Raw genomic sequence first — 26,194 nt, 5'->3', positions numbered from 1 at the left:
TTGGATGTAGGGAAGAAGCCTGCTATCCCATTAACCCAACCAGTGGCATAGCTAGTGATCGTGTTGCCCACTGCCAAGTTCAAAATGTTGTCCCGGAAGTGATGTCACACCTGGGTTTTTTTAAAAAAAAAGTGAAAGTTGGGAGGAACCCACCTCCTTCCCCTAGCAGCTCACCACTCACTTGCTCTGCTGCCTCCCCCCAGTCAGTGGCATAGCTAAGGCATATATCTGCTACCTGGGGTCAAAGAAGATTTTGCAGCCCCCCCTGCATGACAAAATCAAATCTAATTAAGTAAATAAATAAAAAGATATTGGTAGACATTGGTTCCATGCTGTATTATAATAACATCTCATTGGCACTCAGAATAATTTGCCTCATAAGTCGGTTTGGAGTTAAGCAAATCCACTTTTTGTTCCACAAGGCAGTTGTGTTTTCATTTTCTGGTTAATTGGCCATAACTTTTGATAGAATACAGATATTCCAGTGCGGTTTGTTTCATTGCATTCTGCATTAAATTACCTTTCCAATGATATATAACATGATGGAATTATTCATACATACCAAGATTTTCACAATTTTGGTCACTTGAGTCAAGCTAAGCTTGTTGCCCCCCTAAAACTTGATGGCCAGTGCAGCTGCTACTCCCTGCACCCCTTTAGCTAAGCCACTGAACCCAACTGTGTCCAGCTTAACTCAGAAGCACATCCCACTCAGTTTATTGCCTTTGCAATTCTTGGCCTTCATCTTGCACAAAGTTTTTCGCATGGAAGTTCCCATTTTTAAAGGAAGGCTAAAAATATGAACAGTGTGTAGATTCTGGGCCTTCCTGTTGAATATATGAAGCTGCCTTGGTGAATTAAGACCATTGGTCTATCTAGGACAGTATTGTTAATGCAGCCTGGGAGCTGCTCTCCAGAGGTTTTCCTTGCACAACTGGCAGATGCCAGGGATTGAACTAGGGGCCTTCTGCCTGTGAAGCATGTTCTATGCCATTGAGCTATGCCCCCCCAACTATTGGTGGGAGACAAGATCATTGCCATTTTGATTTCTAAATTTATTATTTATGAATTTTCCTTCAGACGCAGAGTCTTGTTTTGAAGCTTTCAAAGTTTGGTCTTGTGTTGGGGAGTTCCATAGACAAGCAAAGTTGCAGCCATGAGGTGGTGGGGAGATGGGGGTGGTTGCTTCCGTCCTGTCAGTTCCTCCCGCCTCTTTCATTTGCCAGGCAGGCAAGATATCAGAAGCCCCAGTTGGCTGTCTTTCTGTTTTGTTGGGTTTTTTTTTTAAATCCAAGCCTCCCGCCATATTCTCTTGCTGCTGCTCTTTCCGGACTTAAAGCTGATGGCGGTGGGTGGTTTTTCTGACACTTCCATTCAAATTAATGGTGCCAGTTCCGAGCTTGCAAAGCCCTGGGGAGATGAAAGGGAATTCCTGATGGGCAGGTTTGTGCCGTGCCCTTGGGATGACCTTTTTGAAGGGATGTCTTATTCTCTTTGACAGGGGGAGGGGGAAGGGAGGGAAGAGATGCCTGCACGCACCACAAAGATTTGTTTTCCTTAAGATGCTTGGAACAGCTGCCTTTGAACTGTAATCTCCCTTAGCGCTGCTCTCATCGGGAATGTCTTGTTTGCCTCTTTCCTCTCTTCTCTCCCCCCCACCCCCACCCCAACAGTACATAAATCAGATGGAGAGAAGAGGCAGGTCACAAGGGATGCCTTGGTCTGCTCTATGTGAAGCATTTCTCTTGTCCCTCCGCTCTGCCACAGAATGGAAGTTAGAGAGCAGGTGGGGGAATATCTTCAGCCACTACTGGAAATCCTTGGGGGTTCCCTTCTTCCTGTCTTTGGGAAATAGGGCTCTCAGCATGGGTTCTGTGGGAGGGGGAAGCCAGCTGAGGAGGAGTGGACAAAGCGGCAGGAAGCTGGCCGAATAATGAAGCTGGAGGAGTGTTACTAACATGGAAGCTCTTGGCCAGAAGGCGTTCTCCCAAAAGCACTTCGACTTGGGTGCAGCTTGTGGCTTTCTCCCCCCCCTCCCCGCCCCCCTCTCTGCAGCGGGCTTCAGGAAAGAGAGGGAAACCAAGCAACTCTAGCCAAACTGCATGGTGGGGTGTAAGTGAGGAGGGGGCCTATCGCACAGCCTTCATTTTTTTCTGGAACAAATTTGATTTCAGGCTTCCCTTTTTGAGCAACAAGAAGAGGTGATGGGTGGAGCAAAGACTGGAGAGACAGAATTCCTCTTCCTGTAACAAGTGTCATGTATCATTCAGGGTTCTTCAAATGTTAGCACCAAGCAGATGAGAATTCTACCTTCAGGCAGACTTGACCATGGTGGCCTTTCAGGGCTGCGGTTTCAATAGGGTTTTTTTTCTCTCCCCCCCCCCCCCCAAGCACTAACCAACAGCATGGTTAAGGCCTTCCTTGTTGCCATGTGCCTGCTCTCTTGAACCAAGAAAGCCCAGCAGTGCAGGGGCGGGACTGGGGCGGGACTTGAGGCAGCAGGGCATGGGAGTGCAAGAGTTCAGGCAGCCTCTGAAGCAGTTGCAGTGAGCAGGTAGGCTCTGTCAGTCATGGTGCTGTAAAACCCCTCAGCCAGGAAGCCCACTTGAGGCACTGTCCCTCTTATTAGGAAACATTTTCCCTGCCTTTCTAATCAAGAAGAAAGCTCAAAATGGCTTACTTTAAAAAAAACAACAAAAACCCACTACTAAAAACCACAGTGTAAATCTATTGCATCACAATAAAATTTGCATTAAAATTTAGGTCTACCTATTTAGCTGCTTTCTACTTCAACCAGTAGGCTTCAGAGAGAGGTTCTTTTTCTGTAACTAAGCACAAAAGACAAAGAATGGGGACGTCTTCTGCATCAGAGCTTGTGTGTATGTTGGGGGGGGGCATGCAGTAGGGTCCCTTCCTGTTTGTTTCGCAAAAGGGAGTGCTATGAAATGTACATTTGCCCTTCTAGTTGCATAGTTGGAGTCCTGTGTCTCATTTGTAACTCGAGAGCTAGTGACTAAAAGGCTGAGTGAGCTGTGTGAACCCAGTTGTCCTTGGTTCAGATCTCGTCCCTGCTAGAAGACCTTGTGTAAGACAGGGTCCCTTGCAGTGCCATTCCTCCCCAAATCCCACAAGATATGATACTGACATGGTTTACGAGGTCATGGTCAAGACTATAATTGAAGCTCTTTGAACATCATAAGATGTCCATATAAACAGTATTTAATATGATTGATTTTACAGTCTGGTGACCGTGACTGAGCGGGAGTCCCGCCTGGAAGAAGTGCGTTCGGCATTCTTGGCTGCCTACAACAGCACCGTGGGCCTGAAGTCTGTGTCGCCCAGCCCCTCGGGAGCCATTGGTGGCCTTCTGGAGCAGTTTGCCCGCGGCGTTGGACTGAGAGGAAGTGGCATCCTTTGACCCCTCCAGCCTGTCTGCATTGCTTTCTAGTCCGAAAAGTGAAGGAACCTAAAAGCCATGGGCACCTAAGTGCCAGCCTCCGGGCTGGGCCAGAGTCTCTGGCCACACCATCTTCTGGATGCTGCCGGCTACACTGCCGAGACTGCCAGCTCTTCAAGGTCCATCTTGACTGACTGTGGGCACAGCCTCAACCCCCTAGGACTGGGCTGGCTTCTGCTGGAAGCTGGGGTTTACAGCCCCCTCCCAATCATGCAGGACTTGGTTAGCTCTGACAAATCATCACAGTAAAAATGTGTCAAAACACCCCAACCTCTGGTTCTCTCATTTTCATGGTTGTATTTCTGTTGTGTTCTCTCAATTTTTTTTCTGACCTGAATAAATGATCTTCTTAATACATTTTACTAGTCGATAGAAAGTGGTGAGTGCCTCTCCTGCCCCTGGTAATCTTAACCAGCTGTTGTCCTGCCTTCTGAAATCTCATGCCTTGCCAGTGACATATGTACCCACCACAGCCTTACCACCAGTAAGAGAATGGTAATGAGAATTAGAAACTTGGTAAAGAGAATGAGATTTAGAAACTTGCACATTTTGTGGCTTAAACAGTGATTCTTAATGAGGTGGGGATCCTAGACTGAAGACATTCCCTGGCACAACCTGCTTTGCATTTGAAGAGAAGAGAATAGCTGTTTGAAGGTTAGGGATGAGCGATTCTTTTGCCTAAAGCCACAAAAGTTTCAGATTTGTGGACAAAGTTTAAGCTACTTAATTCTGTTTGTTTTGTCACAAGGTCTGGCTGTTGTAGTCGCGAAACTAGGTGGGGCTGAAGCAGAGTGGAGATCATGATCAACCAGTGAATGATCTCCAATCATTCCTGGTTGTTTGGGGCAAGAGCTTCTGCAGGGTGCAAACTCCTTGAAACAGCTATTGAATCTTCCAAATCTTCTTGGGGGAGGGGAAAGGATGGGTAGAAGGAGCTGCTAAACTCTGAGTGGTGAGATGGAGCTAGCATTTCCCCCGTCAGGTTTGTTGTGAGAAAACGGTTGGAGTTTGAGTGAGAACAACACCTGCCACCTATCCTTGCCGGAAAGGCAGGATTAAAAAAATGGAGAGTAACTTATCCTCATCATTGGTGGGATGAGGGAGAAATTAAGAAAGGAAACTAATGATACTGGTATTTATAGACTGTCTTTCTGGCCATTGGATTGCTCCTTTAGCTTTAGCCAAGGCAGTTTAGAGGGGCAGGAAACCTTTTTTATAAGGAATTAAAAAAAACAAACACTAGCTTGCTGTAATCTTGACTTTTAGCTGTTCTTGAATAGGCCTTATACTCAAGAGAGGTGCTCTTAAAAAAATAAAGGGGGCACTTGGAAGCTAAATTAATGAGCTACAGGTGGAGTCAAAGAGGCTTGCCTGTCCCAGCGTGGAAAGGGGGGTAGGCCTGGCTTATGGGGCAGGGCTTTCTCTTGCCTTGCTGGGGCAAGAAAACCCCTTTCTTACTTCCCTTTCAGGAGCAGAGCCCTGCCCCCTAACGAGTCCTTGCCAGCCTCTAAGGGCTCGGGTGGGCAAGCCTGGGGAAACGCCGGGGTCCTGTCGCCCATGCACCGCGCAGCCTGGAGCGCGGGAAGCGCAGGTCCGAAGTGACTCGGGCTCCGTTTGCTGCCTTCCCTGCCGGCGGCGTCGGGGGGCGGCTGGCCGGGCAGCGAGCCCGGGGGAGGCGCAGCGCGGCTCCTCCGCCTTCCTCTCCGGGTCTATAAATAGGCCAGCCCCAACCCACGCCTCCGAAAAGCGGCAGAGCTTTTGAACTGACCCGCTTCGCGGAGAGGGGGCTGCCCCCCTCCGGCCCCTCTGCCTGGGCGGAGCTGCGTGGAGCGGAGCAGGCTCCGCGCGGCGAAGGCGAGCTGCGTTCAGCACCTTGGACAGCTCCCGGGCCGGCGCAGCGCGGGGCGCCCCCTGGGGACGGCCCGGGAAGGGCTGGAGAGCGCGCGGCCCCTCCTCGCACTCGGGTTCCTCCCCCGGCATCCACACGTGCTGCCGCTGGAGCGGGCGCGGACGGAGCCAGGCGGGGAGGTTGCTGCGCGCCGTCGGTGCTGCCTCCCATGGAGCGCGCCCCGCTCTGCCCTTAGCGCCTGAGTCCAGCGGGGATGGCGTCTCAGGGGGACCTGGACGAGCCGGCGCCCTCCAGAGTGCCCGCCACCAAGGTGGAGCTCACGGTGTCCTGCAGGTGAGGGGGCGCGCTTGGGGGGGGGGAGAGACGGACCAACTATCCTCAGGGCTGCTCGGGCAGCACAACCCCCCTAGAGTCCTCAGGACCAGGAGACCAGAGAGGGGCACCCCCGCCTTGCCACCCTGTTGGTGGTGGAGCTTGTGTGATGGTCAACAGTGCTGGGGGGAGCTCCAGGGCACTTCTACAAAGTGTATTCTGGTGGCCCAAGAGCCCTGTGTGGCTAGCCAGGTATACAAGGCACACGCACAAAAATCACCCTATAGCTTGTGCATTTCATGCTCCGGGTGAATGGGTGCCAGTCTGGGTGAGGGGCAGGTACACCGTTGCGGGCACTCCTTTGGGCTACGCATGAGTCCCTCGTTTGTGTGTGTGCCCGCCCAGTACTTGTCAGCTCTATGTGTGTCATTGGCATGAACATTGGCATGTATACAAAATTTAGGCTGTAGCCCCAAAGGCAATCAGGTTGCAATCCTATGCACCCTTTCCTGAGAGTAAGCTCCATTGAAGTCAACGGGACTTACTTTTGAGTAGAAAAGCATAGAATTGCGCTCTCAGGAGCATGACCAGTTGAATGCAATGAGATGTACTTCTGAGTAAAAATGCCCAGGGTTGCACTGCATGGCCCATTCGGTGTTTGCACTGTTTGTGATTCACAAGTGTGTGAAACATTTTTTGTAGTCATAGGTGCCATTTCAGTCTGATGTTTACAAGTATCCTTGTGAGTGTGAAAAGGCTCATAAAGCATTTGTTTTCAAATGCGTACATACGATGTTTGGGAGTGTGTGTCACCTTTTGGAAACGCACGTGTTGGAGAGTGCTTTCCATGCAGTCTTTTGCTCCGGATGTTTCCTTTGGAATATTGTTTATGTTTCTTAAACATGGCTATATGCACCCATGTTTGTGATTACGTTCACGTCATAAGCATCCAAATGCACGCAGTGCTGAATTTGCACAGGTGAGCTTGATGTACAGGGTTGGGAAGAACCAGATCACAGCTCCTTTCCTCAACCAGACCTTGTGTATATGAAGAAAGGGTGTTGAAGAACTCTGGGGGGGGGAGGGGGGAATCACACACTTGTTTTGGAAATTGGCTTCTTAGAATCCTCATGCGCTTCCAGATCAGTCTGATTCTATTAAAGCTTGGCTTGAGTTTGCCATGTACCAGTTACTGAGAACATGTATAGACCCAATCTCACTGCAAAGTCTAGTATGTTCGGCAGAATTCCAAGTTAGAAAACCAAGTTACTAGCACTCATGGTGACAGAGAAAAGTGTGGAAAAGTGTTACCCGTTTCTGCTACAGCCCTAGCAATGAGAGAGAGAGCTACTCAGTGAAACTTATGACAGTCAGAATGTAGGGGCTTTCCCATCATTACAACTCTGTGTCACTTTCATAGAAAAGCCCCCTCCCTTCCAAACACAACTCCACAGTAAATTATTTGCAAATATGTTCAATTTGCGTAATTTAGTCTCACAGCAAAAATACGCCCTTGGGGTTTTTTGGTCTGGCTGCAGAATTTGAAGAAGAAAAAAATAATAATGTGCTGTCATATTTTAGATTCACTGAGCACAAGCAGATAAATATTTGGGAGGAGGGCAACAGGGGTGGAGAGAAAGCCTTTTCCTTCACTGTAAGGACCTGATGATAGGAGGTTGGTTGTAAGCATAGCTAGAGAGGTGGGGGGGGGACTAGGGAGAAGAGGGGAACCTGAGCTACCGGGGAAAGGCTTCTACCGCAGCAATGCCTGTAGCCAATCAATCCTAGGCCCTGGAGGCTGTGTTTAAAAATAGACCTGAATGGACAGAGAAAAGAAGCCTTCTTCCTCAGCCAGGGAGAGGAGAGTGGTTACCACAGGCAATAGACATCCACCCACTTTGCTAGGGAGAAAAGCAGCAATCTTTGCCCCACGATGAACAGAAGGGACATTTCGAACTGCCATGAAATGAAGTTGTATCCTTGTTAAAGTGCCAGAGTTTTTCCCCTGGTAGAGCCAGGCATAGGGCAGAGAATGTCATACCAAGGAGGATAAATGCATGGAAATTCTATCAATCTGTGCCTCTTATCCATGAAAGCGACATGGAACTTCCATGTCCAGGAGCACTATACCACTGAACTCCAAGTGATGGGGAGGGACAAATGAGGCGGTGGCCTTCATGCTCTACTTTTAACTTCCCGGAGGCATCCAGCTGGCCACAAAATGTATGGATTTTTGATCCATTCCGGGAAGACATCTCTTACAGTTCTAATGTAATTAGGGAGCTTTTCTAAGGTCTCATTGGTTTGTAAACTGTGCTCCTTCCCCCTTCCTTCCTGTTCCTTTGCTTCATCTTGCAGCCTGTCCATTTGCGCACTTAGTCAAAGGACTACAGAGTCAGCTGCCCCCAAAGCAGGTGTTCACATTTGGACTGTGACTCTTAGGGGTTGCTTCTAACTCAGACTTGCAAATGGTTTACAAAATCCACTTGCAAATGGCATATCTCTTTTCCCCCCCATCATACAGTATTTTTTTTTCTTTTTGCTAGCATTTTAAGTGCTACAGTTACATAGATTTCCAACTTCAAAGAGGAATCTCTTTCCACTGTCCTGACCAAACTGTCTCCCCTTAAGGCACTGGTTACCAACCTGTGGTCCACGAGACACTGCGAAGTGGTTCATGAGGTTTCAGAGGGAAAAAAAAAAAAGATTGCCTTTGATCACCACAGCTGCGATACAAGGACATCTGCAAGAGGGATCTGAAGGCCTTAGGGATGGACCTCAACAAGTGGGAAACCCTGGCCTCTGAGCAGCCCGCTAGGAGGCAGGCTGTGCAGCATGGCCTTTCCCAGTTTGAAGAGACACTTGGCCAACAGTCTGAGGCAAAGAGGCAAAGAAGGAAGGCCCACAGCCAGGGAGACAGACCAGGGACGGACTGCACTTGCTCCCGGTGTGGAAGGGATTGTCACTCCCGGATTGGCCTTTTCAGCCACACTAGACGCTGTGCCAGAACCACCTTTCAGAGCGCGATACCAGAGTCTTTCGAGACTGAAGGTTGCCAATACTAGATCACTTCCAGTATCTTGCTGAGCAAGTGCCCCACCCCCATGGATCACCAGAGAATACACCCTTCGTTCTCTGCCTTCTCTGGTTGTCCATGGGGGCTGTGCACATTCAGGAGACACTTGAGGGCAGAGAACAGACTGCTCACAGCTGCAGCCGGCAACAAAAGCAGCAACCCACAAATCATCTCTATAAAATAATAAATATCGACTAAATCTTCTTTAATCATTGTAAATTTAATTGTATTTTTTGTGGGCAACGTGGTGGGCAGGTTGCATGTGGTTCATGACAATTTTTTGCCTTAGTAGTCCATGGGCTCCTAAAGGCTGGTAGCCACTGCCTTAAGGCTTCCTCTCACAAGGATGGGTAGAATTTAGCCACTGGTTGTAGGTGCAGAGGTAGAATTTAGCAGGGTGGTGGTCCATACAAGACCAACAGAGGAGTCGAAGTAATGGGCTTTGTGGGGTGTTTTCAGTGTCTGGTACATAAGAACAGCCCCACTGGATCAGGCCATAGGCCCATCTAGTCCAGCTTGCTGTATCTCACAGCGGCCCACCAAATGCCCCAGGGAGCACACCAGATAACAAGAGACCTCATCCTGGTGCCCTCCCCTGCATCTGGCATTCTGACATAACCCATTTCTAAAATCAGGAGGTTGCGCATACACATCATGGCTTGTACCCCATAATGGATTTTTCCTCCAGAAACTTGTCCAATCCCCTTTTAAAGGCGTCTAAGCTAGACGCCAGCACCACATCCTGTGGCAAGGAGTTCCACAGACCGACCACACGCTGAGTAAAGAAATATTTTCTTTTGTCTGTCCTAACCCGCCCAACACTCAATTTTACTGGATGTCCCCTGGTTCTGGTATTATGTGAGAGTGTAAAGAGCATCTCCCTATCCACTCTGTCCATTCCCTGCATAATTTTGTATGTCTCAATCATGTCCCCCCTCAAGCGTCTCTTTTCTAGACTGAAGAGGCCCAAACGCTGTAGCCTTTCCTCATAAGGAAGGTGCCCCAGCCCCGTAATCATCTTAGTCGCTCTCTTTTGCACCTTTTCCACTTCCACTATGTCTTTTTGAGATGCGGCGACCAGAACTGGACACAATACTCCAGGTGTGGCCTTACCATCGATTTGTACAACGGCATTATAATACTAGCCATTTTGTTCTCAATACCTTTCCTAATGATCCCAAGCATAGAATTGGCCTTCTTCACTGCCGCCGCACATTGGGTCGACACTTTCATCAACCTGTCCACCACTAAGGGTAGACCCTTAGGTTCATACACTCCCTTGAACACATGGAGAGAAGACCCCTTTGCTTGTTGGAATTCTGAGGGAGGGGAGGGGAGGGGCTCTCATCCACCAGAGCTGTCAGTCACTGCAGAAAAAGCATTAAAGAATGGCCAGCTTTCCACCACCACCCTATCCTTGCTTGGTGGAATGAGGAGTCATCATCACTGTGGCTGCTCCACAGCCCAATGTGTTCTCCACAAAGTAGCGAGAGAGAACATTTTTTTCCCCTTTCCTAATTCTATAACTTATTGTCCACTGAAATTGTTTGGCCAAAAATTCAGGAAAGGCAAAGGGACTGAAGTGCTTTAAAAGCAGAATTAAGGAATTTTCTGCCATGGAATGTAGTGGTGGCTGCTGGTTCAGACAGCCTTTAAGGGGTGGAAAAGTCATATCAGTGGCTATTAGTCTGGATGTTTATATGGAAGCTCCAGGTTTAGGGGAAGTATACCTCTGGATACCAGTTGCTGGGGCAGGAATGGACTGTTGCTTTCATAATCTGCTTCTAGGCTTTCCTGGGTTATTTGACTGGCTACTGTGGGTATCAAGATCCTAGACATAGTAGACCTTTTATAGTCTCATAAACAGAGCTCTCCTTACAATCTTAAAATTACTGGTATCATTTGAAAGCAGGCTTTGCACATTAGCTCACGAAGTTGGGGGGGGGGATCAGCCTGTGCATACAAAGATTTCCCATTTACAAAGAAGATGTGGCAGGATTGGTCCATCCATGAGGCCAACTGAGGTGGTTGCCTCAAGCAGCAGATTGGTCGGGGTGGCCACCTCCACCTGCCCACCAGTGGAGATGAGATCATTCATCTCCAGTGGTCTAGAGATGATCTCACCCACCACTCTCCTCAGCTCCACATATCATCTTGGTCTGACATAGGCGGAGTAGCAGCTCCTGCCTCTCCTCTTTGAGAACATGTGAGATGAAGAGGAGTAGTCCTACTGTCACACATCAACCCATCCCCAAGACTCTCATGCACCAATGAGCTTTTTTGAACTCTGGGGGTCAGAAGCCCTCTCCATTCTTTAGAAATCCATCAGGTATTCAGCTCTTGCCCATGCCTTGGAAGGGATGTAAGAACTGAGCTGCTGGAATTGGCAATCTGAGAACCAACTGCTTCACACACCTTTTAACATCTTTGATTCCAAGCTTGTGAGAAATGCCAGGGAAACAAAACATCTGAGCAGAATTTCCAGAGGCTAGCTAAGGAATGGGACCTCTCTCTTCCATGGGACTTTTTATCCTGTTCCATGTTGGAATTTTAAGGACAGAAAGGGATTCCTTTCATCATTTTTTCAGAGCTGTCAGTCACTATAGGCAGTGGCGTCGCTAAGGGGGTGCTGGGGGGGTGGACCACACCGGGTGATGCTCACGGGGGGTGTGTGTGATACCACTGCTGGCCAAAACTGTCAACATCACAGTTTTTAGGAATAGTACCATCATGTTATATATCAATCAATGCAACATTTCATACAGAATGCAACGAAACAAACCACAAAAAAATATTTCTATTCTGTAAAAAGTTATAGCCAAAAAACCAGTTGCCACACCCTCTGCCCAGGGTGTTGCCACACATTGCATGGAGGAGGTCCATCATGGGGGTGAAGCACCGGCCTCCACACTGGGTGATGCAAACCCTAGTGATGCCACTGCATCAAAGGAGAAGCTTTGGGGACTGAACGGAAACTTTTTCGCTTAGGACCAACAGCAGGAGAATTGGTTCTTGAAAACTGCATAACTTACACACATGCAGAATCCAGCATTTCCTTGGTGCATGGTTTGGGATTTTTTTGGCGCAGAATTTTGATTTGGTGCTTTTAAGCCTTGAGGCAGAATGTCAATTCACTACTTGTTCCTACTTAATACAGTAATTTGGGCATTATTCTACCAAAGTTCTTTTAAATTCTCCTGATCTCAGCAGGAGAGATGTAAGCATCAATTAAAAACAAAGAAACCCCCCCCCCCCAAAAAAAAACATTTCTCCTAAGAAATACTCAGGCACTGAAAAAGCTCCCAGTATTGTAAGGTCCCAATCCCCTAGAGACCAAAATTTGACCCCAAAGCATTCAGTTTTCAAAAAAGGTTTTGAGGACATTTTCTACTTCTAACACACAAGCTAGCTACCTTGATATAACCTCCATTTCTTGTACCTTAATAAACAAATTAAACTTGCAGCAATTATTTATTTATTTAGAAACGTGTAGGTCTCGCCTCAGTCTCAAAGAGATTCCAGATAGCTAGCAACATACCGTATTTAAAAGTACTGTACAATAAAACATTAAAAAGAAGGGTTAAACAAAAATAAAAGCATCGTAGGAGCAAGAGAAGAACCGGTAACTAGAAGTAATTTGGAGAAGCCTGAGCAAATAGGCATATTTTCAGAGAGCGATGAAACGAAAAGTAGGAGGAAGAAGGAAAAATCTCCTAGAGTAGCAAATTCCATAGCTAGCAAACTACGACTGAGAAAATCCCCTTTGAGCCACCCCTGCAGACTTAGGGTATGGTTGGATTCATACGGGTGAAGCTGGTTCTTTAGGGACCCCGGCTCCTAGCCATTTAGGGCTCTAAAGTTCATAACTAGCACTTTGAATTTCATCCAGAAGCAAACTGGAAATCAACGCAGCGAGAACATCTGGGACATGGCATGAGTGTAATATTGCACCTCCGTTAACAGTCATGCAGTTGCATTTGTGTATCGCCTGTGGCCTCTGGATGATACAAATATTCTACGTATATCAAGGATATATCTGCAGATGTAAAACTTCCTGTGCTTATGATCTATTCTAATACAGTATCTCATGTTCTCTAAGAGTGACATAGAGCACGCTTGTAAAAGGTTATGCATGCATGCATAAGGTTATGCATGCATAAGGTTGCCAGTTGATTCAAGAAACTTGCCTGGCCTTTTGCGTGCTCAATAATAGTTTGATCCACTGCTGTCAGTAGGCGAAGATTTCACAACATGGAGTTCAGCATCGTCATCCGTAGATGACTAAAGATCATCCTGCTGTTTAACGCAGAGGAGCAGGACCAGTTAATATATTGGCCACCCTATCTGTTTCACCATCTATCTGTTGCACCAGCAAACCTGCACAGAGGCTATGCCGGTTGTTTCAATAGAGAGAACAGGAAAGGAAAATGTGGGCATGAACCTGGTTCCTCAATTGATACAGATGGTGACACCATTGTGAACAGGAGAGCTCCATGTACACTCCACATCTGCATTGCCTGCATCTAAATCAGGGGTCTCCAAACCCCGGCCCGGGGGCCAGATGCGACCCACAGCAAGCCTCTTTCCGGCCCGCAGCCAACCTCTTGTCCCCTCAAAGCCTCTGGCCCACGCAACTGAACATGACCAGAACTGTGCTCTGATTGTGTCTGGGGGGTGTTCTGAGGGCCAGAGAGATGGAATGAATGAGCCCATTCATTCATTTATTCACTCATCTAAGTTCCATCTCTAATTTATTTATTTAAATTTTATATTTAAATTTTTTTCTGGCCCTCCACACCACACCAGATATTTGATGTGGCCCTCTGGCCAAAACGTTTGGAGACCCCTGATCTAAATGCTGGTCTGGCTCAGGGAGCCTGAATACTGGGGGCCTGAATCTCAATTCTGTTTGTCTGTGCCCTAAATGCTGGGTAGGCCTCCCTGATCTTTTCCCTCTGATTTTGTTTGTCCCAGGAAGAAAAAAAGATACCACCCACTGATCCTTTAATTACAACTGGTGAAATGTAAACAGTTTCCACTCGACTTAGGGAGGCTTCCTTTGATGAAGATTGAAAGTCTTGGCTGTAGAAGCTCATGGGGGATGATGTGGCATTAAAGCACTTTATAGGGCTTCAGAATGGTTTAAGAGAGAACAGTAGTGTGAGTGACAAGCTCCTTCTCTAGGCAGGTCAGTCAACTGATAAAAGGGACTTCAGCTGATTAACTGATTAAAAGATAGATGCTCCTTTGATTATATTTAAATACATTTGCATTTTACTGAAACACTGGCAGAAGGGCCTTTTGGAACTACTGAAGGAACAGTAAGATAGCCTACAACTTAATAAAAAAAACCTGCCACTAATGTTCAAAGGGAAGGTGGCCTTTGGTATTTGCTTTTTAATTCCCTATTACAGGAGTAGTATGCTAGAACAGCCTCAAGGATGAAGAAGTTTGGTCTTCACTCTCAGCCTTACTTGTTAAAATAGATGACCCTGTGGCTCAAGATGTGCATGAACTTCTATGCATACTCACTTAGAAGACCCACTGTGTTCAGTGAAGTTGCTCCCAGTTCTTCTTTTCAACTAATTGTTAAGTAGCAAAACCACAACGTCCAGATCACTAACTATGAGCAAACAAAAATGAAAACCAATCCCAAGGTATTCAAGACGCACAAATAATCAAGCGAGAACAGTCTTGGAGAAAAGGTAGACCAGGCGGATCTGAGCAAAAGCCTTTCCAAATGGGAAAAAGCAGTCGCACTGATGAGTGGGGTGTGTGTGGGGGGGGGGGGAAGATCTGGAACAGAGCTGTAGGGAGAGTGCCGTTTAACCCCTTCCGCCTGCACTGTGACCCAAATTCAAATTGCACCCCAGCCCTGGGAAGCTGGCACTTGTTGCAGAGAAGATGATATACAAGCACAAAAATTGTGTCCATAAGTTTTCCTCTCCATGGATAATAGCAGCTTCAGGCAGAGGTATAGTCAAGGGCATGTAGACCTCTGGGACTTCTCCTACAGCAGGAGTGGTGATGTCATCTGCAGGAGCCCTCAGATGCTGCGCCTGAAACTTTTCAAAGGACCTTACTTGAGAAGAAGCATCCAGCTCAGTTAAGAGGCAAACGGAGAAATTTGCCTAGGGGCCTGTGTAAATGCCTAGACTAGAGCTGTCAAACATAAACCCCATGGGACAGATATGGCTCACAGAAGCTCTTGATCTAGCTCCTGATGAGCTGCATTGGCAGAAGTGGCACAGCTAAAAGGGCAGCACTGGGGAAGCAGGCCACCCTTTCAGCAGTGCCACTTGTGCTGAGGAGTCACAGCTGAAAGGTGGCCCACATGATAATTGGCTCTCGCAGCAATACCACTTCCGCTGAGGTGCTGGAGAGACTAGAAGCAATAGACTAACAAGGCTGTCAGTAAACCGGTCCAAGAAGGAAGGAAGGGTACAGCAAAACTAGTTGTTTGCCTTGGGGCTGGAGCCCCTAGAATGGTGGTATTTCATCAAGAATGAACAGCAGAGTCTTCAGGAACTCCATGTTTTTGCATAAATGTCTACATATAGTGAAATAAAAATGGCTCATTTTCAATAGCTTTTGCTAGTCCCAGAATGGGACATGCATTCCTAAATGGGAAGACTGGGGAACGTGGATTTCAGCTTCCTTTAGCAACAAAGAAAACTCCTCTGACCCTCAGTCACAGCTCTGCAGACAGAAGATGTTTGGTGGAAACACTCGCAGGTTAATTTGATCTGAGCAGCTGTTAAGGAGCACACAAAGGCCAGGAAAGGGGTAGGCTAGACATGGAGGGAACTTGGAAGACTGTGCTGCGCGTGATTGGATTGAAAGTGGATGTCATCCATCTCCAAGGGACTTCTCCCCAGCCCAGCTTCATGCCCTTCAGCCTTGTGAATCTTCGGCCCAAGAGACTGAATGCTGAAGAACTGAAAAAGACAAGCAGAGATTGAAAAGGGGGAATGACAATGGCCTAATAGGTGACTGAAGCCACAGAAACAGAGTACTAAGCAAGTCAATTCGGCAAAGAGTCTGATTGTGCCTTCAAGACTGTCAGATTGCTTGGGAGTGGGTGGGTGGGGGGTTGGGAGGCAGAGGGGGGGAAGGGGTAGATCCCAGTGGCACCTGTGTGCGCCAGGATCCTAACCCTGTTTCCTCTACTCTTCTCAATCCTGGGCCAGCAAAATAGTTGGCGCAGAGCCAAGCGGATGCATTGGGGCAGTGGAGGCTTGCCCAGAGGTAAGACAGCAAATGTTCCTCTACCTCAGGAAAGCCTCCAGACTGAATCCCTCCCCCCAGGATGCAGCATGCACACTGTTGATGCAGCCGCATCAGTGAGGGGGGATTTAGTTAGGTTTGGGATGTCAGCCCTTTAAGGTCTATGGGTGCTTTAAGCACCACATACGTACTTTAGCTCTTTGTCCTTGAGATGCACCCAGACTCTTTGCTTCAACAAAAGGTCTAGGTAACCACGTTGGTCGATGTGAGAAACATTAAAAAGTCAAAGCAGGGTTGTGAAAGAAAGAGACCGAGGGCTAAATGGGCTCAGCACCTAGCAGTTAGCAATTGGCACCCCGTCTCTGCTCATCTTTTGATTGGAGAGCCTGGGATTTTCTGGAGAATCAATAGTCCCTTTGCTGCCCATGCAAGACTGGGAAATTGGATAGAAAGAGGCTGCCTTGAGTAAAGAGCCCCCAAATCTCAGGAATCCCTTAGAGAAAACGAGGGAAAAAAAGTAGGTGATCTGGTAGGCTAAGCAATGTATTTCCTCCCAGGTGAACTTAGACCAGGCAGGTAAATCAGTAAAAAATATATGAAGTTTATTGAAAGACTATAAGAACAAATGGATGCATAGGAAAAAAGCAGTGGGGCAAAAACAAGACACAGTTCAAACAGTACCTGGGAAGGGAGGAAGAAAGGAGTGCTGTGGGCTATGGTGGGCACAGAGGGTAAAAACAAGCGTGGCATAGTGGCACACTGCTCGCTAGAACAACAGCTGTTTTCAGACAGACCACAGCAACAGACCTAAGCATCTTTATGCCTGACCTTGAAAAGGTTAGGATTATGTCATCGATCCCTCGGATTGGATGGTATATGGCCACCTGGACACACCTGCCTGCCTTTTCACCTGGTCAGGTGAACTTGGATCCCAAATCAGCTGTCACAAGCCCAGCCCAGCAGGTGGGCTGGCTAGAGACTGTTTTCTTAGCCAGATCCAGATAAGCAGTGTGGGAGGACAAGCAATCCACAATATGACCCGTGGGCTTGGCCATGCAGACTTCCTGCAACAGTGTTGATTTCAAAGTGTTTCAGCAAAGCAACCCAGGACAATGGCTACTGCAGCAGGATATCTCAACAGCCTTTTAAGGATGCCAAGGCATCCCAGGAGCCTCTCGGTGTCTACAGGATTTAAAAATAAGGAAAGACTGTGCAAAAAATAGGGAGAAATTCTAGGTTTTCATCAGATGTGTAATACCTCTGATTATGACCAACTAAAATACATGCATGGACTGGGTTACATGATCTAACTTTATTCGGTATGTATTATATATAATTAGACATCCGAAAGTGTGGTGTGCTTGGATGACTTGCCTCACCGTGATAACTGAACAGAATCAAATGGGATTTATTCATGTGGAATATGTTTTATATATCTAAAAAAAAGAACCACTAAAATATCCAATTGAACGTTACCCAAAGAGCTGGTTTTAGGGGAATTTACCTAAGCCCCATTGGAACGTAGGATGTTTAGACTGGATAAGAAATCAGTGTCAAGCCGAGGATCCCCTTCCCTCAGTAACTGAAATAACTTCCAGTAAAAGATTGCAGCTTTCTTAAGAAAGAACAAAGAAAGAAATATTGTATACAAAGAAATAATGAAAATATGCTCCTTGGCCCTAACATAGTGTGATATGTTCTGGTCTCAGTGGTGGTATGTAGCACAAGGTGCATTTTGGTGCATTCTGAGGAAAGGAAAACAGAGGGAGGGGGGAGATTTCCAGGAGTCCCTGCTCTTCCAGCCCAGCTTCTAGCAACTACAGACAGGGAGAGAGAAGGGGGGGAAGAACAGGAGGCTGAAAGTGTAAGATAGCTACCTGCAAGCTTCCAAGTTCCCCAGAACTCTTCTCCAGGCTGGACAGCCCATTGTGCAATACATCCCAAAGAAGCATTCTGGAGGACCCAGAAACTTGCTGACTGCTTTGGGATATTTTAGTTGGTCCTAATGAAAGTATTCCCTTTAATTTTTTACTGCAGCAGCATCAAGAGCTGTTGGGGCGAAGACGAGTAGTCCCAGAACTAGATCTGTAACCACTAGGGCTACTGGTTGGTGCATCTCCTAGAAAATAAAGGGTTCTCATGGTTGACTGCACCCATCCATTCTGGCCATTGATTCTCCATTATAAAGGTTTCCAGTTTAGGCTGGGACTTTTCCTGGGCAATGACAGTCTGTCCTGGTTCCATGTGAAGCCTAACTCAGTTCTCTCAAACCGACTAACATGATTACCCCTCTGGAATTAAGGAATGGATGCAGATGACATGGGACCCATAGCACACCCAGAGTCAGACAGTCAGATAGGCCATCATCAGACCCCATCCCCCAGGAAGAGAAAGTGTAAATTGCAGGCCGGGCTGGAGGTCCTTTCCACCAGAAGCAGTCCATGTTTGATTCTGGGGAAACTCCAGATCTGTCTGCAGAATAAATTGTACAATTTAAGTACATCCACATATAACCACTTTGTATACATAACTGATTTGGATTTGGAGTTCCAAGTATCCAAAGAATGGGACATTTTTTTGGCAAGGGCTGCAATGGCTGAGAGCAAGGAGAGGAAAAGACATGGTGGATGGGGAAGGACAAGTGATTAGTGCTAGACTGCCAATAATTGTGCAAGAAAGACACTGTCCTGTTATCACTATTGCTGCATTCCCCACTCTTGATGCTGCACTGTGCACACAGCCAGGCATTTCGAAACAATACTAAATAACAAGGAGGGTTGGCAACTGGCCTCATTGCCTCTTCAAAGGGTTGCCTCTTCAAGCTGCCAAACTCTGTATTGGACACTTGGTTCTACAGATTACAAAAAGTGCCCTAGTTAAGGGCAAGAGCATGACTAGCCCTGCTGGCCCAAGGAACAGAAAAGCAGCTGCCCATGAAACTTAGATCATGGCTCTACGGATTTGTTGGTCAGTGGGGTGGGAGTGGGATTCCACTTAAGAAGGATCAGTTGGTGAGATCTGCACTGGAGGCATGGAAGCCTTGCATAAAGATGCCACTAAATTGTAGTGCAGGTCTTGAGTGACCGGGCAGAGGAATCTGTGATTTTAAAAAATGATCGAAATAGGTGGACTTGGGAGTATAATCAAGATTGTGTGTGCTTTTAAAAAACGACACAAATTCTGTTAAAGGAAGGGATAAATTCTGCAGCCTGAATCTGAATGTACACATTTGCACATTCTTGCTTAATTTATTCTGTTCCTGTTTGTGATGGCAAAGAGATAAGGCATGATGCACCAGCCCTAAAATGCAATTCGCTGTAGGTCCTATACAGCGGCCATCTCTCCACTGGCTTTTAAAAAATGTTGTTAGCCTCCACATGTTCAGGGTCACCTTCCTTAAATGCAAGAAACTTGCTGGATTATGAAATTTCTTAGTCGCTTGGCATGCATGAGAGTGTAAGAAAAGCCCTGCTGGATCAAGCCAAAGGGCCATCTCGGCCAGCATCTGCTTTCCCATGGTGACCCACCGGCTGCCTCTTATACCATAGTCTTTCGAGACTGAAGGTTGCCAACCAGGAGGCAAGAGAGAAGGCCTGCTCTCTCCCACCACTGCTCCCCTGCAACTGGAATTCAGAACCATACTGCTGCTGGATCTGATCTGGTGGTGGCCCAGAGCCATCATGGAGTTGGAATTCATACATCTGTAGCATGACAGGAAGTAGGAGAGTTTGCCTTGCTGAGTAGGACGGGAACTCGACAAAGGTGCTCTGTTGCAGTGATTTGGGCAAGGGCAGAGCAGAAAGCAGATGGGATGGGGGGGGGAGTTCAGTTTGGCAAGAGCAGCGGAGTGAAGATGCAGTTCCTGGCCCAGATAGTGATTGAACATGACAGGAAACCCATTTAAGAGATAAAATTTTTACCAGCAGCAGCACACTGGGTAGTGCCAGAGTAGTAATTGTACCCAAGTAGAAGGAGCCATCCTTCAAGGATCAGCTCAGGGCAAGGAAGGGAAAGAAAAGCAGGGAGGGGGAAAAGAAACAAGACAGAGTTACCTGGCAGAGCCCCAAAAGAGCAGGCAGGAGAGGGAGAAAAGTGGCACGCCATGAATTGGGGGGGGGACACCAAAAGAAGGGAAGCACCAATTCACAAAACCTACAAGCACCTCGAAGTGCAAAAGCCTATTCTTTGACATGCAGAAACCTTGTCTTTACCCAGCACATTTCATCTACCTGCATCTCGGCATCAGAGGCAGTGAAAAACATCCAAAAGAGAAGCAACACAAAACACGTGTGTTTGTTTTTCAAGTGTCAACAAAGAGCACATGAATGTAAGAAAAGTCACACAGGATCAAACTGAAAGTCCACCCAGTCAGCTTTTAAGATAGATACCGGTGGGAAGCCCAGAAACAGAGAATGGACAGCTTTTCCCTGCTGTTCTCCCTCCTCTGCCCCCCAGCCCTGCATAACTGGTATATTGCGGCATGTTGCCTCTGAACACAGAGCCTGGCCAGGAGCTGTCCGTAGATCTTTCATCCTCTTTTAGCAAGAACAGTAGCCATCACCACATCCTTTGGCAGCAAATTCCATAAGTTGCTTGTGCATTCCTTGAAGTCCTTCCTGGGCTGCTCTGAATGGCCTGCCAATCAATTTTACTGGACGATGCTGAGTTCTAATGTTACAAGAGAGAGAAATCTTCTCTCCAGCCACTTTCACTGCTAAATGCCTGTATCTGTAAACCTTGGCCAGTGTAGTCATGTTGGGCTGTTGCATCAAAATGAACAAAGAGTCCTGTAGCACATTAGAGACTAACACGTATATGGTAGTGGAAGCTACTGTGAACCACAGATGCAACTGATGAAGAGGACGGTAGTCCACACCACAAACATTTATGCTACAATACATGTGTTCATATTTAAGGTGTCACAAGAGTACTTTTCATTGTTTTTAATAATGCTCTATACCTACGGTTCTCAAACTTTTCAGTCTCTGGAGCAGGCTGACCAGACATCCTCTTTTTCCAGAACATGTCCTCTTTTTTAGCCGCATGTCCTGGAAAAGAATCTAAATGTCCTCCTTTTCCTGTGAGCGGACAGCGCATAGCCTTCCTGTGATTAATAAATTATATGTAATTTAATTTTAAAATTTAATAATAAGTAATATAGTGTTCAAATAAACCACATGAAATCAATATACGAGTGTTTTTAGCTTTTATTTTGCCGTGTCCTACATTTTTCTTGGATGTCCTACATTTTGGGCTGCCTGGTCCTCTTTTGTGGTTATGACATCTGGTCACCCGGCTTTGGAGCCTTTTACACTCCTAAAAGGAACCCCAGGGAGTCCTGCTGCTACATGCAAGGAGAACAGGAGAGGCAAAACAGGCAGAGAATGAGGAAGGAGAGTCATGAACAGGAGAGGCAGGAGAGATGAATGAACAAACTGGGCAGGGAGCAGATGGTGTGAAGCTCCTGAAGGGATCTCAGGAAGCCCCAAGGCTCCTAGGAGTACACTGAGAAACACTGATCTATACTATGTCCCCCTCTTTAGTCATTTACACACCTATTATAATTATACTTTATTCACCTTCCCCCCCCCCCCCTTTGAGCTGTCCTAACTCAAGAAGATGAATATTAGGAAGAAGGATGTAGGAAGAAGATAAATATTTCAAATGGATGGTTACTCCCTTTTAAGTTAGTGAGGTTTGTGTGTTAAAATTATACATCAGTATATTTTCATTATAGAGTCTGCTTGTTAGTCCCCTTATATGTTTCTTGTTTGCAGCCTTAAGATACAAACACTGTTTGTGTACATTTTTGCCATTCTAAGTAGTGTGATAGATTGCCTTATATATTCTTGATTTTTTTTTCCCCAGTTGCTTCTGATGAGGAGTTACATTATATTCAAAATGCACCAGGCATCACAAACTTTCTGGAGTGTGTCAATAAATAGATTTTTAGCACTTTTTGAAATTTGCCTGCTCTTCATTTGTTTCGATCAAGAAGCCTTTTCTGTTCCCCTTTCATTCTGTATGTGTACTGTATGAGGCTGCGCTATAACTCTTTGAATGCTGGCTTAGAGTCTGACAATGCAAGCGTGTGGGGGCGGGGGGGGAAGACTACTATGAAATCTGTAGAACTCCTATCTATATTCCTATCACATCACCAGAAAGTCAAATTGCAGTGAAGAGAGTGTGGAACAGTGGTTAGAGTGTTGGGTTAGGTCTGGGGAGACCCAGGTGCAAATCTCCACTCAGCTGTAAAGATCATTGCATAGCCTTTGGCAAATCTCTTGCCCTAGCTTACCTCAAAGGGTTGGTTGGCAACCTTCAGTCTCGAAAGACTATGGTATAAGCCTACAGCACCCAGTATTCCCAGGCGGCCTCCCATCCAAGTACTAACCAGGCCTGACCCTGCTTAGCTTCCGAGATCAGACAAGATCAGGCATGTGAGGAGAAAATGTAGGGAGAGCCATCTATACCAGGGGTGTCAAACTCATTTCATATAGTGGGCCAAAAAGCATTCCTGATGTTCGATGAGGGCCAGAAGTAACATCATTAAGCAGGAAGTGATATCATTAAAGCTGGTCATGACCAGAAATAAGCATTTTTTTTTCTCATTTAGGAATTCATTAGCTGCAAATGACAGAAGAAAAATTATGCAAATCTTGGGCTCTCTTATATCTTGAAAATATGCTCAATTATCATGTAGGTTACCCTTTCAACAGTGACACCTCAGCAGCTGGTGGTAGTGATGGGAGAGCCTGAGGGCCATTAAGAGCTTCCATGGGCTTCGTCCAGCCTGTAGGCCTTATGTTGGACAGCTCTGATCCAGTTATGAAAGTCTTAGAGCAGGGGTCAGCAACCTGCGGCTCTTTCAGCCATCTGCTGCAGCTCCTCCCGGTGAAAGTGGCAAAGGGGGTAACAGGAGGCACCTGTCCTGGGAGGGCAGGCTGCTTCCCTCCGCCCCCTGCGCTCACTGCCCTCCTCTCCCTTCACCCCCACCTGCCCCGCATTGGTTTCCCTTTTCAATTTTGCCCGCTCTGCAGGCTTCAGGTCCCTGTTTTTCCCTTCCCCAACTCTCCAGCAGGCTCAGCCAATCAGCATGATTGTATCAGTAAGGCCTGGGCATCCAGCAGAGTGTGCTGCACAGCTGCAGCCACTTGAAGGCAATAGGGCCCTCAGGGATATAAGGAGCACCTGAGGCAGGAAGAGGGGTGCGGGTTGGAGAGGAGACTGACTTGCCTTATTGACTTTGACTTGGATACTCTGACTGATTTGACTGACTGACTTTGGAATCTGACCTTGGACTGTGACTTGGCTTATTGACTTTGGACTCTGCCCTGGATACTCTGACTGACTTTGTGACTGCTGGAGACACTGGAGTTTGGTGTGTGGCTGCTGTGCCCAAGAGCTGCTGAGGACCAAGGGGCTGCTGTAGTGGTAGGAGGCTGCTGGCAGGAGAGAGGGCCTCTGCAGGTTGAACAGGCGAGCTACCCTGGAGGTGGGGTCCAGCAGGACTGCAGGGCAGAACCAGGGTCATTTGTTGGGGGAAAGAAGGGGGCTAATTTGCTTAAAGTGGGCCTAATTCTCCAGGCAGAGAATGGCCTTGGAATCAGGCAAAACACCATAGAGGACCAGGCGTCTGAAAACACAGGACAAGAATGTATGACAAAACTAACTGTAAGCTACAAGAGGGGGCTACATTATAAAAATGGGACCTATAAGAGCATAAAGGTGAAAAAAAAACTATATATGCAGTGTTATCATCATTTTAGATGTCTAAGGGGTTTTGTGGCTCCTGAGGTTTTTTTTTCCTCCGGAAAATGGGTCCAAATGGCTCTTTGAGTGTTTAAGGTTGCCGACCCCTGTCTTAGAGAAACCCCAGAATTTTTTTAAAATGTAATGTTACTGAGTGGGTGAGGAGTTACACAGAGGTCTGGTGATTTCTGAATTAAAGTGGTTTTTTCCCCAAAAGGAGCTGCCACACACTCCTAGTTTCTACTCATTAAATATAATTTCTGGCCCTGTGCTTGAAACAGCAGCCTGGCTTACTGAAATTTAGCAGGTGGTGCTTTTGTTAAGGGAAAAACCAGCCCAACATATTTTTGAAAGCTCTGGGCCAGTAACAGAACTGGCATCTCCGTTTGGCTGTGGTGAAATCCAGACTCGACACTCACGTCTTCAAAGTTTCGAGTCTCTCCTTGTCCCACCCCATTACTAGGCTAGTCAGGTCCTGGTTCCCAGTTCCTGATTTGACTGAGAGCCCAATCCTACGCATGCCTTCTCAGAAGGAAGTCCTGTTATAGTCAATGGAGCTTACTCCTGGATAAGTGTGAATAGGTTTACAGCCACAGAGTCGTACGAACAACCTAAATGAGACACTGAAACTTATATGTACCACTGCACCCCAAATGAGCTTTGGGCCAGCTCAGATCACGGCCAGCATCGGTAGGAAAACTTCCGTTCCTTATTTAGTCTGCTTGTGCTGTTTGTAGAAGAAAGAACTTCAGCTTCACCACCCAACTGGGAACAGTGGTATTTAAACTGTAAATTGTATTTAAAGCTTGTGCAACTGCAGAGCTGAGAGAGAGAGAGATTATACATCCAGTTAGCGTGAAAGCAGAGCTTTCTGCTTGTGCAGAGCAGAAGACCCCAAGATGCCTCCTTAATTCTCTTCCTTGTTTCACTTGTGCTGTCTCTATTCAGAAATTCTTCCCCAGTCCTCAATTGGAAGCCCCATTCCCTTATCTCCACTGTGAAGCTGCCACTGGCTGTAGAATTGATTGCCTCCTTTCATGATCTTAATTTGGATGCATTAATAAACTCAACCAGACAAGACCCTTTGGTTGGAGAACAGAAGCCTCTAAAATCGGGTGACCTTGCTAAAGGCAAATAAGTCCTCGCCTTGTGTGTGTTTTTACAGACACACACTCCCGCCTTCTCCCTGCCTTTCCCCCTTTTCACTCTCTGTATCTTTCTTTCTGTTCCTTTGCCTGTCGACCTCTCCAGGAACCTCTTGGACATGGACACTTTCTCCAAGTCTGATCCTGGTAAGTGTGCCAAGCTGGCAAGTGTGGTCTGCACCGTCCTTGGCAGGCGACGAAGGGTATCATTGGAAAGCAGGGAGAAGAAGGGCCAAGCAGGCTTGCATCCTTTGGACGCTAGAATCCCATCTGTTTTGCCATCTAGCTAGCTTTAAGGGACATAAAGGTCTTCTGGTCCAGCTCCAGCCACCACCAGAAAGCCCAAGCTCAAAGGACACTACACATCAAAGCCCCACACCAATTAGGCTTTAAATTTAAATACAGCTTTGAGCCAGCTTGCATGCTATCAGTCTGTTGATTACTGAATAAGTGAGAAAGAGACAATATGCTACATTGATCACAGCCATACCTCTCAAAACCTTGCCAATAGTCATAACTTTTGAAAAATGACGAGAGATTAGGGCCAAGCAAGGCACACATTGAATAAAATAAATTCAAACAAATCACTTTTTAAAACTGAACTGAATCATTAGGCACCTAATGAATGTAAATAGTAACAGCATTTCACCAACGCTGTGGTTTTCAAACTGTGTTCTGGGGAAACCTTGAGACTCCCCCAAAACTCACTTTTTGGTTTCTTGATGAGCAGAGCAGCCATGGTGAAGTGCCCTTGAAAAAGAGCTTGCTCACTGTTACCACCTCAGGTTGCCTAGATAGTTTAACAATAAATAAAATTGCAAGTTAAAAAAAAAGTTTCCTGCCACGGCTGCTCTTGTTCTAGCTGTGTATCCTTCAGCCTTAGGGTTCCTCATCTGTAAAATGGGACTGTGAGTTAGCTGCCCTGAAGCCAATGGAAGCTTCCCTCCCAGGACTAATCATAGCACCAAGAGGATGATTTTAATCCGGAATGTAATGCAAAGAGAAAAGAAACATATGGGGCCAACTCCATATTTTCTTGTAATGCTGGCCCTGAATGATCTTGGACTAAGAACAAAAAAATGGTTTAAGTCAGCTGTTATAGCCCTGGGATACTTTATGTAACCAGAAGGCAAAATATACATTCTCTTATAAAGAAACAATTGTGCATGATGAGACTAACTCCCAATTAAATGTGAATGGGTTTGCAGCTTAGAACAAAACTGAATCCTAGAAGGGTTCTTTATGAGACACACCGGAAAGGGTTTCTTGAATGTAGCATGCTGCATTACAGAGATGACCATTCAGAGTAAACTTCTTCAGGACTGGGCTGTAAGGTTGCATCAGTATGTGCACTTACTTGGGAGTCAGTAAGGGCC

General features: G+C 46.7%; 3 protein-coding genes across 4 annotated transcripts in view; 2 read left to right on the top strand and 1 right to left on the bottom strand.

Annotated features, from left to right (window-relative positions):
• Positions 1 to 3,721, top strand: part of MTMR14 (myotubularin related protein 14) — a 79,461-nt gene extending 75,740 nt beyond the window's left edge. For both annotated transcript variants that reach the window (XM_066613709.1, XM_066613708.1), the window contains one exon: positions 3,241 to 3,721. In XM_066613709.1, the coding sequence (XP_066469806.1) occupies positions 3,241 to 3,418 (178 nt within the window). In that variant the 3' untranslated portion in view covers positions 3,419 to 3,721. The remainder of the gene's footprint in view (positions 1 to 3,240) is intronic.
• Positions 3,722 to 4,964: 1,243 nt separating this feature from the next.
• LOC136638979 (putative insulin-like growth factor 2 antisense gene protein) lies at positions 4,965 to 5,516 on the bottom strand. The gene has a single exon (XM_066613004.1). It carries the CDS (start codon positions 5,514 to 5,516, stop codon positions 4,965 to 4,967), a length of 552 nt encoding a protein of 183 aa, XP_066469101.1.
• Positions 5,517 to 5,559: 43 nt separating this feature from the next.
• CPNE9 (copine family member 9) overlaps positions 5,560 to 26,194 on the top strand; it is a 56,019-nt gene continuing 35,384 nt past the window's right edge. Inside the window, exons 1-2 of the mRNA XM_066613003.1 lie at positions 5,560 to 5,639; positions 24,925 to 24,965. Of these exons, the coding sequence (XP_066469100.1) occupies positions 5,560 to 5,639; positions 24,925 to 24,965 (121 nt within the window). The remainder of the gene's footprint in view (positions 5,640 to 24,924; positions 24,966 to 26,194) is intronic.

Source organism: Tiliqua scincoides, chromosome 2, assembly GCF_035046505.1.
Source record: "Tiliqua scincoides isolate rTilSci1 chromosome 2, rTilSci1.hap2, whole genome shotgun sequence".
NCBI lineage: Eukaryota > Metazoa > Chordata > Lepidosauria > Squamata > Scincidae > Tiliqua > Tiliqua scincoides.
The sequence above is the reverse complement of the archived record's forward strand: the minus strand, read 5'-3'. Positions and strand labels throughout refer to the sequence as shown.

Excerpts from the sequence above, each read along its gene's own strand:
- LOC136638979 (XM_066613004.1), bottom strand. The coding sequence starts at position 5,516 with ATGGGAGGCAGCACCGACGGCGCGCAGCAACCTCCCCGCCTGGCTCCG.